This window comes from Syngnathus typhle, linkage group LG3 (assembly GCF_033458585.1).
Source record: "Syngnathus typhle isolate RoL2023-S1 ecotype Sweden linkage group LG3, RoL_Styp_1.0, whole genome shotgun sequence".
NCBI classification, from domain to species: domain Eukaryota; kingdom Metazoa; phylum Chordata; class Actinopteri; order Syngnathiformes; family Syngnathidae; genus Syngnathus; species Syngnathus typhle.
The window spans coordinates 7887303-7900762 of NC_083740.1; the positions used below are offsets into that span (position 1 = coordinate 7887303).

The 13460-nt window shown below is 38.3% G+C and overlaps 1 protein-coding gene across 3 annotated transcripts in view; it reads left to right on the forward strand.

Annotated features, from left to right (window-relative positions):
• The window catches only part of prkcaa (protein kinase C, alpha, a), a 64601-nt gene that overhangs the window by 14244 nt on the left and 36897 nt on the right, over nt 1-13460 (forward strand). For 2 of the 3 annotated variants that reach the window (XM_061273908.1, XM_061273909.1), the window contains exon 3: nt 8420-8502. In XM_061273908.1, coding sequence (XP_061129892.1) covers nt 8420-8502 — 83 coding nt within the window. Of the gene's footprint in view, nt 1-8419; nt 8519-13460 lie in introns of all 3 variants that reach the window. The other variant, XM_061273910.1, reaches the window with a different exon arrangement.

Sequence of the window (13460 nt, forward strand, 5' to 3'; positions counted from 1 at the left end):
TTAACCAGTTGTATTGTTACAGATTAACTTGACATTTCACTATTGTACTTTTAATATCAGCCAAACACCACCCATTTCCTGATGTATAATCAGCCAACATCGTCTAAACAGCATTTTCCCCTTTCCTGCTCTTGCTGGATTGGTTGTTATTTTGTGAGACGGGAGGTTGTCAGACGATATTGCCATAGTAGCCAGCGCTACTTCCTAACAGATAAGGAGGAAAAACACGACACACCATCATGCACACGTACACTCATAGTTTTTCAGTGTGTTTTAAGTGGGCGAGTACTGATACCAAGTATCGGTAGTAGGCTGATACAGGCCCTATTTCAAGGTATCGAGGAGTTTTTAAAGCTCTGGTTGCGTGTTGACATGTAAACGTGCACTTGGTCAGTTGTGTTATTCAGAATTTGTGACAAATGTTCTGCCAGATTAGCAGAGGATTTAGACAGTGTGAAAAGCGCAAATGAGGGAGTTATATAAATAGTGGTGTAGAGATTTCATTTAGCATGCACACATCTACACAAATTTGACTTTGTAATCAAAGTTTTGGGCATAGCCTCCCTCCCACCTATCTCCTGCTCTTTTCACTGTCAGTGTACCTACCCACAGGGGGTTTTACATTTTTATCTCTTTTCCTCATTTGTCATGTCTTAGTTAATTCTCTTCTTTCTTCCTGTAATTTTGCACCATGCTTAATCTATGAAGTCTCCCATTCTAGTTTTTTTTCTTTCTTTTACCTCAATAAAAATGTAACTTGTGAATTTAGTTTTACATATGCTCAGCTCATTTACAAAAATGCGGACAAGCACAATATAAAAAAAAAAAACTATGGATGGATGTTTTCAAACACAGTTCAGCAATACTAACGACAATGACTTAACAATCAGCTAAAAATAATCGACATCATTTATCACAATCAATTAATTGACTATTGTGCCCATCCATCGCTACCAAACATTGTGTAGTGCTTCTTTGTTGTCGTTAGTTTTGGCGCGTTGCACTAATGGCATACTAGCCTGCCTAGTGAGAAAAAAAGTGTACCCCCCCTCCTTCCTCCATTCCCTTACTTCATCAACACCCACATTATCACAAGATTAGTGAGCACCTCATCGCTATTATTAGTCGGACATCTATGAGTAGACACTAATCACCACTGTCTGACTACCTTGAATTATATATTGCGTATTAATTTTTCACAAAGGCAGCCTGGCCCCCTTTTATTCAGAATTTGTTTTTTAACCTTTTTTTGGGGGGGGGGGGTTGTCATGTGAATGGCTGAATTCACACCTAGTGTGGCCTTTATGCTGTATGTGATGCAGGCTGTCTGCAAATAAAAGACAGTGTAAATAAGAATTCACAACTATGATTGGGCATTCCTCAATCAGCTTTATTTCTTTAAATATTATTTTGAATGGATTGGACGTTCTCTCTTTTTATGTTCAGAACTCCTGTTTTGATTCCAGTTGTGCATTGAGCAGAGTAATGCTTGTCAGCCAAGTACTGTTCTCCATTTTACCTCAGCTACTTCACCCATTATGACATTTCCATGCACAATTTCTCGACATCATGGATAAGAATGTTATTTGTCAAGGTCAAGGCTGTTCTTCTAACACACAAGTAAAATGGTCTCCGAGCTGCACGATCAGACGTATTGTAAGTCGAAAGAAATATCTACAATTCCTTCAAACGTGGAGAAAAAAAATATAATCCTTCCGTGTTAATCATGATAGTGAGGATTTAAATGAGCGCTCATTACATCCAGACCCTGAAGCTTATTCAGCACCCTGGCACCAGTAGACAGAAATAAAGCATTGCAGGCTTTCTGGAGGTGTCACAAGTAATAAAAAAACAGAATGCTGCCAATGAGCAAAGTATTTTTCTCCAAAATGGACCATCAGTTTTAGATTTATTAGGCCCTGTCATAGAATGTAATTCATAACATAAGTAATAGCCAGGGACATAATCAACACTAGGCATCTTTGGCTCCATTTGCAGCAATAACTCAATGGAAACGATCTACTGTACATACTTAGTGAGATGCTGGCCCTGTGACCTACAAAGATGTTAACTCATGGAAATTCATTTTTTAGTTTGCCTTATTTTGCAGTTTATGTGAGCTGTTGTTATGTTACAAGAGTGACACATTTTTTGGTCATGTGTTTCATAAGAAGAGCATATAAAAAGCTAGCGAGTTATGGCTTGGAAGAACTAATTTATTTATTGATTTATTGAGCAATGACAATGTGCATAAACATTTCTGCAAGTGCACCACAGTTTGCCAACAGCCTATTTTCCTTCTGTAGTCAAAGCATGTCGCCAAAGCATGTTCAGCTATTTAATGAATGGGACAAAGGAGTCAAACACAAATACAAAATGAAAACACTCACAAGGAGGATGACAAGGACACTCGCGCTGCAGGAACAATGTGCACGTGCCCTTCAAAGGCTCATCTCATCCATGAATACCTCAGTGTTTGCTTGACTTTTTGCACAATTATACTTTATATAAGGATTTTTTTTCTTTACATTCTCTTTGATTATATTCATGATTAAAAAGAACAGCGGGACATCAATATCACGACCTTTCACTCTCATTTCCAAAATCTGCACCACTGAGTGGTGTATGATCATCATGTGCATCATATTGTATGAATAATGAAATTTCATTGGTCCTACACCATTCCATTTATAGCATTATATCTAATGCAATAAGAATAATAATTCACAGGAGAAGGTCTCAATCAGTACCTCTTGGACATCCAAATCAAACATCTTATTATTAGAAATGGCTGCTCTCCCTCCACTACAAAAATAGATTAGTCATCAATGTTTTATTGAGACCTGTTGATGCAAAATCATTGGATGATTTATGTGACTCATTGATCCCATTTTGAGCACAAGTGTGACACAGAAAGGTCTGTTGATGGAGATGTCCCTCGGTGTCAGTCGATTATTGATGAGGATGACAATTGGTTCATTCATCAACATACGATGTGGCTCTGTTAATGGTTGAACTGCATGTCTTGGAGATGTCTGAAGAATGGCAAGCATGAAGAGCAACACATTATACTTAAATGATCTTGTGTAAATGTTACACACACACTGACCATAGCCAGCAACCCAGAGCAACAACTGCACATTCATTATGCAACTTTTTTGTCTGACTCCAAAGGGTTTTCAGAAATTGTCTTTGACAGGCAGTAAAATGGCCTAACACAGACGTAAACAAGAATAGATACCTCCACACAAAACAAATAGCAGCCAAGTTTTGGAAAACGGATTGGAAAATCTAAATTCTTGCCGCAAGGCACAATAAGTGTATCTTGCAAAGACTCTACTGGCCTTGCTCTGGATTATCTCTCCCTTCTTGGAATCCTATTAAATCTACCCCGGATCATTGACGCTCTGGCTAAACCAGATTGAACTTGCTTGGGTGCTCACCAATTAGAAATGAAATATTTTCTTAAATCTTCTAGCAGAAACTAGATTTCACTTTTGATAAAAACCGGTTCTACATCTTCACTTCAAATGTATGGTTAACAATTTAATGCTCTTCCAAACATGACCATTATTTGATTGGTCAAAGTCAAATAAAAGCATTGGTGCCATCTTGGCATTTAATTGCTGAGGTTCATCTGCTTTAGCTCTTGACTGAAAATGTTCATTGGCGTACGACAACTGAGTGGTTGTAAAACACAAATATCCTTCTAGGCTTTTGGAGCTTCCCTCTCGAGAGAACAAATGTTCTCACCAGTGTTCTCTTCAATGACCATCACGGGGCCTGTAACGAGACAAATCCATAGTGACTGCTATGTTTTTCTACTGCTGGGTTAGATGGTCCGTAATGATTTTTATCTCCTTACATCCAAGCTGCTTTCATTCTTTTAGATTGTAAACGCTCCTATCGACTGGTTTGAAAACGTCAACACAGATAATTGGTTAATGATTATCTTTTTCTCAAAGTATTCCATATATTTTATGCATGAACCCTTTTGGGCTTATTACACATAGATTCGTTATTTATTTACTTTTTGGCTAGAGTAAAGGTTGCATTCAAAACAATAGGTTTAATTGTTAGAACAGTTTAAGGCAATGTGTAATTGACTATAAGTGAAGGTATTTTGTACATAAAACAAACTTTGCTGAGTGAAATGATCTCATATCCTTTCCCCCCCAAGGTTTTCAACTTGCAATAACATTGGTGACTTGAATACTTTAGAAATATTATTGTCATATGAAACATCTAGTGTTCTCTTTTTGTTATTCATTGTAAATATTTAAACACAGCTTTAATTACTTTTTTTTTTACAACCCTGCTTCTCCTATTCGCCCAGAGCGCTACAAAATATGTACATATTATGTATGAGATGATCCTACATTATAAAATGGTGAGATTTTAACAGTAAAACAATCAAATGTGCTCATAATTAAGCAACTGCTAAAAGCACATTGAAAGGGTTACATTGTTTGTTTAGAGTCTGCATAGTTGGTTTTATACTAGCGATTACAGCTGCTTCAGGAATTTTGTTTATCTTTTCTATCTTTGGAAGAGGCAAGTTCCTGTTCATAAATCAGTTATATTATGCTTCCTTGGGCTATTAAATGAATGTTTATAGGGGTTATTGTATAAAAGTAAGGCTTTACAAGAACGCACAATTGAACTGTTGATACAATGGCAGCCAGCATAAAAATTGTTTGATGAATTAGTGCTAGTGTGTACACATGTTATAATATTTTCATTCCCATGGTATTAGTGTGTTTGTGATGCTTAAATATGGAGAACTAATATTTCCTGTTGCTCAAATGTGCACTAGATGAAGTCGAAAGCCAGAAAAATCTGGACTGCAAACAACCGAAAACATGGCCCGGAGCATATAATATTATTTTGTGTTTTTAAAGTCAATGGTGCTGTCATTCCCAGATCAGCAACCATGTTTCAGTGCAATAACATGGCCTTGGGTTCATTGTAAGGCAGCCTCCTTGGTTTCCTACAGTAATTTCATTATAAGACTTGTTGTCTTGGAAACTATGCTTGCTTTCTTCCAGTTTGCCTTTTTAGCATTTAGTTTTTCAAACATTGTTAAAGTTTGGTTCAAATACACTGTGGACTGTTATTCTTACTAAACCTTTTAGTTCATCACCGCCAAACTGTTCTCTCTGTGTTATTGAATCACTTGGTTGTTCTCAAGGTTTAATATAGCAGTAATTAAAATTTTAACATCACAAAGCTTATTTAATCCTCTCTCTCTCTCTCGTGCTTTCTCTCTTTCTCTTTCTCTCTCTCTCTCTCTCTCTGGCTTTTAATATGTCAATGTATAAATGTAAATATGGGCGTGTGTGTATGTATCCATATCAGTGGTGGCTCATGGAATTGTTGTTTTGGATCATTTTTATTTTTACTCCATGGCAAAGCTTCAGGAAATTGAACCCTTGACTTGTATAAGGAAGCAAGTGAATTGATTTAGTAGGAGTGGGGTGGAATTAGGTGATCTCAGAGGAGGGTGGTCTATTGTGTATTATAGTCAAAATCAATAACTATTGATTTTCAAACTGTCATTCAACTCTCACCCGCTTTATAATGAATTGTGCCTGGAGGAAAAAAATTTTTTTGTCACAGCCAACTACCTCAGGATCCCTGAACAAACCTGTTACTACAACTTCTGTAATACAGAAAATGTTCTCTTGCGAGTTGCAACCTTACATTTCAAAAGAATCGATATAATTTTTTAAATTTCCAATTGTAGTAATCTTGCCAACTTGCCCCTGTTTGTGAGCCACTGGCTGTTTTCATCAAATTCAGATGTCTGTGAAAAGCAAGTGGAACCTCTGGGGACAAAATCTTTTTAGATACTGGGATTGGCAACCCGTGGCTCCGAAGCCACATGAGGCTCTTTGATCCCTCTGACTCTCTGTGACTTTCGAAAGTAATAAACAATAAGTATTGAATTTCAAATGATTTTTATTTTACTTATTTGGCACGCCACTTAGTACACACGATAAAAGGATAATGGAACACTGATGCAGACTGCCTTTATTTTAAAGTACCAAGTCCGTTTTTTAGAGTTTAACATGTTTTCATTACAAAAATAAATACAAGGGGTATATCTCGATATAAATTTAACTGTAAAAATTATAATGACGTGTTTTTGAATGAGTTACTTACTATATAGTCCCTTGGCAAAGCTAAACTACAAATTAAAAACAGCAAAAACAAAAATATTGTCTAAATTCTAGACCATTTATTGATATGTAAAATATATATATATATATATATATATATGAACCAGGCCGGTCATCCTGTGTGGCCTGTTGTGATGTCACTGAGATGCATAATGTGTCTGGTTTGTGGCTTGGTGCTGGTGTGATTTATTACCCAATGCTTTTGTGTTAATAATTTAATTGACTGTGCTGACCAAGAGAGCTGAGGGGGCACCAGAGGGTAGTCTGGGTCAACTTGTGGTGGTGTAATACGCCTGTGTGGAACTGCATTGATTTCCTGTCATTGATGGCAACATTCATTTTCTTTAGTGACCATTGCCCTTTACATAGGGGTAACGTTGTCAACAACAGCACACTTTATTATTTGAAACTGCTCATTTATGACGGATGCTACTTGTGAAAGTTTTCATAAGCTCTGCACAGGCCAAGAATTACACATCCAAATGGCAAATATCTGCAAATGCTGGCATAAAGATGAGGAAAACAAAACTTGCAGTCAGAAGCGTTTCATGCAGTGCCAGCTTCTTGTGTCAAACGTTTGGATTTATCTTTTGCAAGGCCATATTGCATTCCAATTTTTATTCCGAAAACGAATACAAGTAAAAACCACCTGTTTGAAGTAGAAATATGTGCTGTGTGGGACACACTTTCACCCACACAGCTCTACTGTGAAAATATACCTTATGTAGAGTGTGTGCGACACACTGTGAAACATATGGCTGCATTTTCTAATATGCCTCCAAATTATGTTAAATGTACAGGACGTATTTATCACAGAATGGTAGCTGTGCAGCTCCGTGGTGATACAGTGTTTAGTCTTTTCTCCAAAGAAGACCTCAGTGGGAAGAGAAGAAGTACAGGTGAAGGTTTAATGGGCTCTAATGAAACAAAGAGACTTTTTTTCCCCAACACTTTGAACTGTGCAAGTGTGGAATAAAAAAACTGCCAAGCTTCTTTGAAAAGGCATTGGAGGACAAATGGAACAGAAACCACTAATGTAGTCTAATCTACTCAGGCGTACTCATTCCTAAGTGAAAACAGTAGAAACCACCAGTCCGATGATTTTATGCCATGAAGCAAGTGTCGATCTGGCAAACATCAAGTGAGAGTTTTGCCGTTTGGTGAGAAGCAAGGATGCTGTACAAAATGAAAACATAGACAGCCTGTTCTAACAAGGAGTCAGGATTATTATTTTTTTTTTTTACAAAAAGCTGTGATTTGTACAAAAATATAGTTGGTATATATATATTTTAGAATCGTTTTCACGTCATTAAAAAATGATAAGAATATGCTGAAATGCCATTACAGTAAATTCATGGTTAGCAAGTCTAACACTAACAGTCAAGAGGACCAGAGTTCAATTCTTAGCTCAGGCCTTCCCATGTGCAGTCAGGATTAGCATTTAAATAAATCCCTCTATTGATTGTAGGAGATGTTAACCACTATTAGTTAATTATTTATATTTGGAGGTTGAAAACTCTCTGAATTTCAGGATTCCTGCTTCCATGTTTCTGTCGTACTGAGTCCGAAAATGAGGTTGCCTCGCCTTGTTGCCGCCAAGAAGTGCACTCATAAGCATCAAGTCCTCAATTATATCCATCATTCCAATATTTTCGAGTTTGTTTTAAAACAGAAGACATTTCCAAATGACATTTTCTATAGTATTACACTAGCACATCTAGTGTTATTGCTTGGTCTCTTTGGAGGTTAACGCTGTACTGCTTGCTTTTCCTTCAGTCTGCTTTGCTGCTGCCTTTTTTTTTTTTTAGTTTGCACTGACCATGTGCAGGCCCAGTGACACCCGCGTTATCCTAATGTGTGTCCAACTGAGAATCTGCTGTCGACCGATTTCAGTGACCTCATCACTCTTTGACAGCCAGACTCTGAGCTCCAAGTGTACATATGTGGGTGCACATATGTCAATTTGTTCAAGGATATGAGTGTGGTCTGGATGCTATATAGTGTCTGCCCAAACAGTTGCACTGTAATGTGTGACAAGAACACAGAACCAGGACTCAATAACAAGCTGAGACCAGATTTCATTTGGTCTATCAATAACTGTCACGATGCTGTCAACATTGATGATGATACAATCTGTGTTAACCATCGTCTTATTTAGCTCCTTTGTGTTGTCGGTCAATGTACTTCTTTGACACCAATTTCACTCCATTCTGCTGTTGTCTTCTTTTCTTTTGCAGTTTGCTGTTTTGTGGTCCATAAGAGGTGCCATGAATTTGTCACATTTTCTTGCCCAGGAGCTGATAAGGGTCCAGACACAGATGTAAGTAACTCAGATTGTAAGTAACTAAGTTTACAGTCAAGCCTGGCTGAACTTTGAGCTAAAGTAACAGAATAAATACTTTTTTTTTGCTGGAACTGACAAATGAAGATGGTGAATAAATATTTAAAAAATATTTTTTGTAATTTTGTTCAACCTTTTTTATGCCAGCTATGTTTCTGACAGGCACAATTACATAAATGGTCTTCCACTATGTGGTAAAACATATAAAATAGCCAACCTAAATATTTCTATTTAGTGGTGTGCCTTGACAGTTTTGTAATGTTTTCATATCAATTTTTATACATAGAATTTCTTTGTTCTAATAAGAAAAACAATAAGAAATATCTCAGAAATATCTACTGAAAAAATAATAATTCAAGTCAGCATTATAAGAGCTACTGCATGTATAGATTTAGTCAAGATGCTGTGTGATTGACTCAAAGCAGATTTAGGTGGACAAGTCAATTCATTTAATATCGATGTTTCAATGGGGTCCCTGGGTGCTGCAATTAGGAAAATAGGATTCAAATAGTCTACTTGTTGCATCACTGCCTCCACACAGCCCAGGAAGAGAAGATTATTCTATGCCAATAATTTAGGTTGTGATTTCAAAACATGTTCAAACCCTTTTGAGCTTGCTCCCAGAACAGTGAGAGTTCAAGGTTTAATTGTAAATAATAACTAATCCGGCAGTGTTATTCTTGATAAATTATGGTATTTTAGGATAGTCCAGTGTTTCTATAGTTGTTATATTTTACATTATTTTTTTACTTTTTTCCCATCAAAATTATTTGAGCAACTAATCAACAATTAATTGGCAGTTCAATCAACCACTTCTTGCCAAATGGGAAAACTCCACATTGCGTGTGTCTGCTTGGTGGCCATGACGCGTTTATTGCCAGTTCACCTTTCAGTGTTACAGAGACCTAACTTGGCCTCTGTAACCAGAGACAAGCCAGACTTGTGCCGTTCAACATCATCGAAGCCTGAGCACCCAAAAATAGTTTAAGCCGGGCCACCTCATTACTTAAACAGAAACGAGGGTTCAAAGAGGTTACTACTTGTGTTGGTCCTAATAAAATGACAAGTTGTTCAAAATTAATTTAAAAATGTATTGTATTTCAACTCGCATGAAGTTTTTTTTTTGTACCACAAATCATCCATCAATGTTTCTCATTTTACTTTATCCTAATATGTTACTCTGAATGAACGATCCTAGCATAAATTATTTTCAGTATTTTTAAACCTTTGTAATTGCTTGGATTTACGTATGAATTGGGCATTAAATGCAGTCTTATCTTCATCAGTCAAAATAATAGACAAATACATTATACTAATATATAATACTATAGATACACTAATACCACACAATTTATAATCATTCACACTCCGGCTTATAAGTATGCTATTATCAAAAAGCATTGATCAACTACATCAATAATTAATGCAGAAATGCAGGTCATTTCAGAAGGAGTCAAATACTTTTTCTTACAAGTACATACGTGCTATAGTTGATGTTAGAATTCCTCGTTAATTTTTTTAATTAGCGCCTAAAAAGCCCCTTGGGTCACTTTGATAAGACTGTCATAACGATATTCTGGTCCGACGAACCTAGGCCCCTCTGGTCACACATTAATATTTATACTACCCATCTGCCTCATTAGGAAACTTACTGGATAGTGGATTTTTCTTTACAGTACAAGAACTCTTTCACTCATTTGCACTATGACAAAAGGTCCTCAATGTACAGTGCTTCCCCATTAGAATCTAATAGCTGTGGCCAACAGAGGGAGTGAATCTGCACAAGAGAAATATTTCAGGCGACCCTATGTGTTGGAGCAGCAGAGTGTTAAATGAGTCTCGCACATGACTTCACACTGGCCTTTTTGCTTCTCGTTATGTCTTTATAACTGTTCATTGGCCATGTGCCACATCTTTGTTTTCCACTGATGCAGAAACTCTTGCTCGATAGAAGTAACCATTATCTTTTTAATATACATTTATGTGTGCTAAGTAGTGTTGTTGCCGTGGGTAACCACACATATTACATGGCATTCTGCCTCCCGGGCAAGCAGTCCAAGAAGAAACTCCCCTGGCAAGTAAATATCCTTAAAATCTGCGGGTTCTTGGCTACCTGCATTGAATGACTCACAGTAATGTTTTATAACAGTCCTACTGGAAAAGAAAACTTTTGTTGAGAGGCAACCACAAGATATTTTGGGTAACTTCATCTTACACGGTTAGATTCCGCACATTGCATCATCTTCACATTTATGCGCATAATTGGCTCCTTTAATGTACTCATCGATGTTGCTTATTTTGGATTAAATCGGTTAAATTTGGTCAGGCTTGTATTTACGTATCAAATGTCTGTAGGTGGAATAGCTGTGTCATCTGCGTAGACAGTGTTACATCATAGCATTTCCCACTGCATGGCATCAATGCAGCGCTTCCATCCATCAATTTTCTATACCCCTCGTCCTCATTCTCGTTGCAGGCAAGCTTTGCCCTGTCCCAGCTGACTTTTGGTCAGAGGCAGGGTTGTCATTGGACGCCAAAGCCCTGCTAAAGTAGGCATTTGTCTCAAGGAAATGGAAGCGGTGATTTATATCATTATATAGTTTGATATTGACTCTGCTCGCTTGGAACTCCAACTAACCAGGCATTACGAGAAGGTAGCAAGCAGTGAAAATTGGAAATCGTAGTTGAACCGCTGTTTGGATCATACTGGGGTGACTCCAACCGAACAGGACTGCTTAGTGAAACTAAGACTTAATTGGTCCATCTAACCCTTTCAAACTGCGACTCAGGTGGCATTTCAAGACCACAGGTGGCTTAAGCTTGTTTTTGCTAAAGCCATTTATTTGACAAAATGCTGCTCTTGTTGACTGCCTGGTGTAACGCTAGGAGTAGCAGCACGCGCGACTTTAGTGTTTTACAGGATAGAGGCATCAATAATGCAGACGCTTCCCCTTTCACCACAAGGCTCAGCAGATGAAACTGAGAGCTTTACTGTGCTTGTGTTAGTGCGGGTGCGTGGCTGCTGCATCATTGATGTCCACTTAACCAGCAGTCTGCTGTATATGACCCGAGGAAATCCACACTGATTTGCCCTTTGCTCTGTCTGTCTGTCTGTCTCTCTGTCTGTCTGTCTCTCTCTCTCTCTCTCTCTTACTAAGCAACAGAATTGTCAATAGACAGAAATATCGTATTTATTGATGGCCTGCGTTTTGAAAGTCTCAGTTTAAATTTTTAATTTCAAAGTGAGCTCTAATATTTAAAAACTTAAATCACTCAGGAAGAGACAGTTACAGAAATGTCTGGAAAAACAAACACTGTGGTGAAAACCCTTGGAGCTCACCATCGTGGTAAGGAGTCTGCGTGGAAATGGGAAATCAGATTAGACAGTGGGGCTAAATGACATCATGTGCGCCACAGGCATGGTTGCATGTCACAGACAATAGATCCTGTCATCAGTTCTGCGCTTCCTTCAAGCAAAGAAAGGGTGTTGCTATCCTCTTAAAATAGACAAATGACACCCCACTGTGATGTTCAACATTTCACAAGGTACTTGGCAATGCAAAAAAGATGGCACACAGACTTGCAACTATCAAAATTGGAGACAAATTATCATGGGTATCTTCCTTCTTCTCCACAAACGGCTGGACCTCCAGGGCAACAGAAATTATACACAGTGGGAGATGAGGAACCCCATGCTGCAGACACGCCCCCTCTATGAGAGTCGCACAAGCACAAATCTGGCGCAGGTACATGCCGGAAGCAGAGACTGAGTGGAGGAAAGAGAGACCCAATACTAATGTCCTGGTTACAACAGATCATGCAAAATTGTAAGCTCAGCTCAGGTAGGCGTTGCTTTCCTTTGTATGACAGGAAGGGAGGAAGGGAGGAAGGAAGGAAGGAAGGAAGGAAGGAAGGAAGGAAGGAAGGAAGGAAGGAAGGAAGGAAGGAAGGAAGGAAGGAAGGAAGGAAGGAAGGAAGGAAGGAAGGAAGGAAGGAAGGAAGGAAGGAAGGAAGGAAGGAAGGAAGGAAGGAAGGAAGGAAGGAAGGAAGGAAGGAAGGAAGGAAGGAAGGAAGGAAGGAAGGAAGGAAGGAAGGAAACGGACCACCAAATTGGATGGAAACTTTCTATTTGATTTTTTTTTTTTTTTACTAGCTAGTTGACCCTAATAAGCCACCGTCAGGAAAGAAAAAGAAAGAAAAAAGGCCACATGCGAGCGCGTCGGCACCTCCTGCTTTCTCATCCGACACGACACCTACCCCGGGATCCACCCGGCGGGTAGACAACAACCGATTCTGATGAATTTGAGTCATTCTCGCAGTTTTCACGAATCAATACTGACGAAAGGACGTCACTGACTCTCTCTCGCCTTTTATTTTGTCCGAGGTTGGTTTGAGAAGAGTAAAAGAATTGAATCTGTCAGATGGCTCATTATGCTGAAAAAGGCTCCCCCAAATATTTTCCAACACATCTAGATTTACTCGTTATGCAGCTGACAGATGGTCGATGACTGCTGAGCCTCTTTATTCTGCCACTTGGCATCTGGATCATCATCAACTGGAAGCACAAGTCACTTTCTCAACTGTACTCAACTGTTTTTATTCTCAAGTACACTAACTAGTACTAGAGAAAAAAAAAAAACTGCCGCGTCAATAAACGTTCAGCTCTACTTTGCTTGAAAATGCAAATCGTTACAGCACGTTGATCCTGCTTGACCTGTTCAGCGACACACTGACACACAACATCATTACTCTCAGCCACACGGTACTTACACACTTCAACTTGCTTGTGGCTCAATTATTAATATGTTATTCAGAAAACTAAAGCAGTAAAAGAGTATTAGGCAGACTTGAGTATTCTTTTGAGAGCAGTGTCATTTTCTACCACTGCAAAGTATGATCACGACAATATACTGTAGTTAGATGAATACCTCGATGAT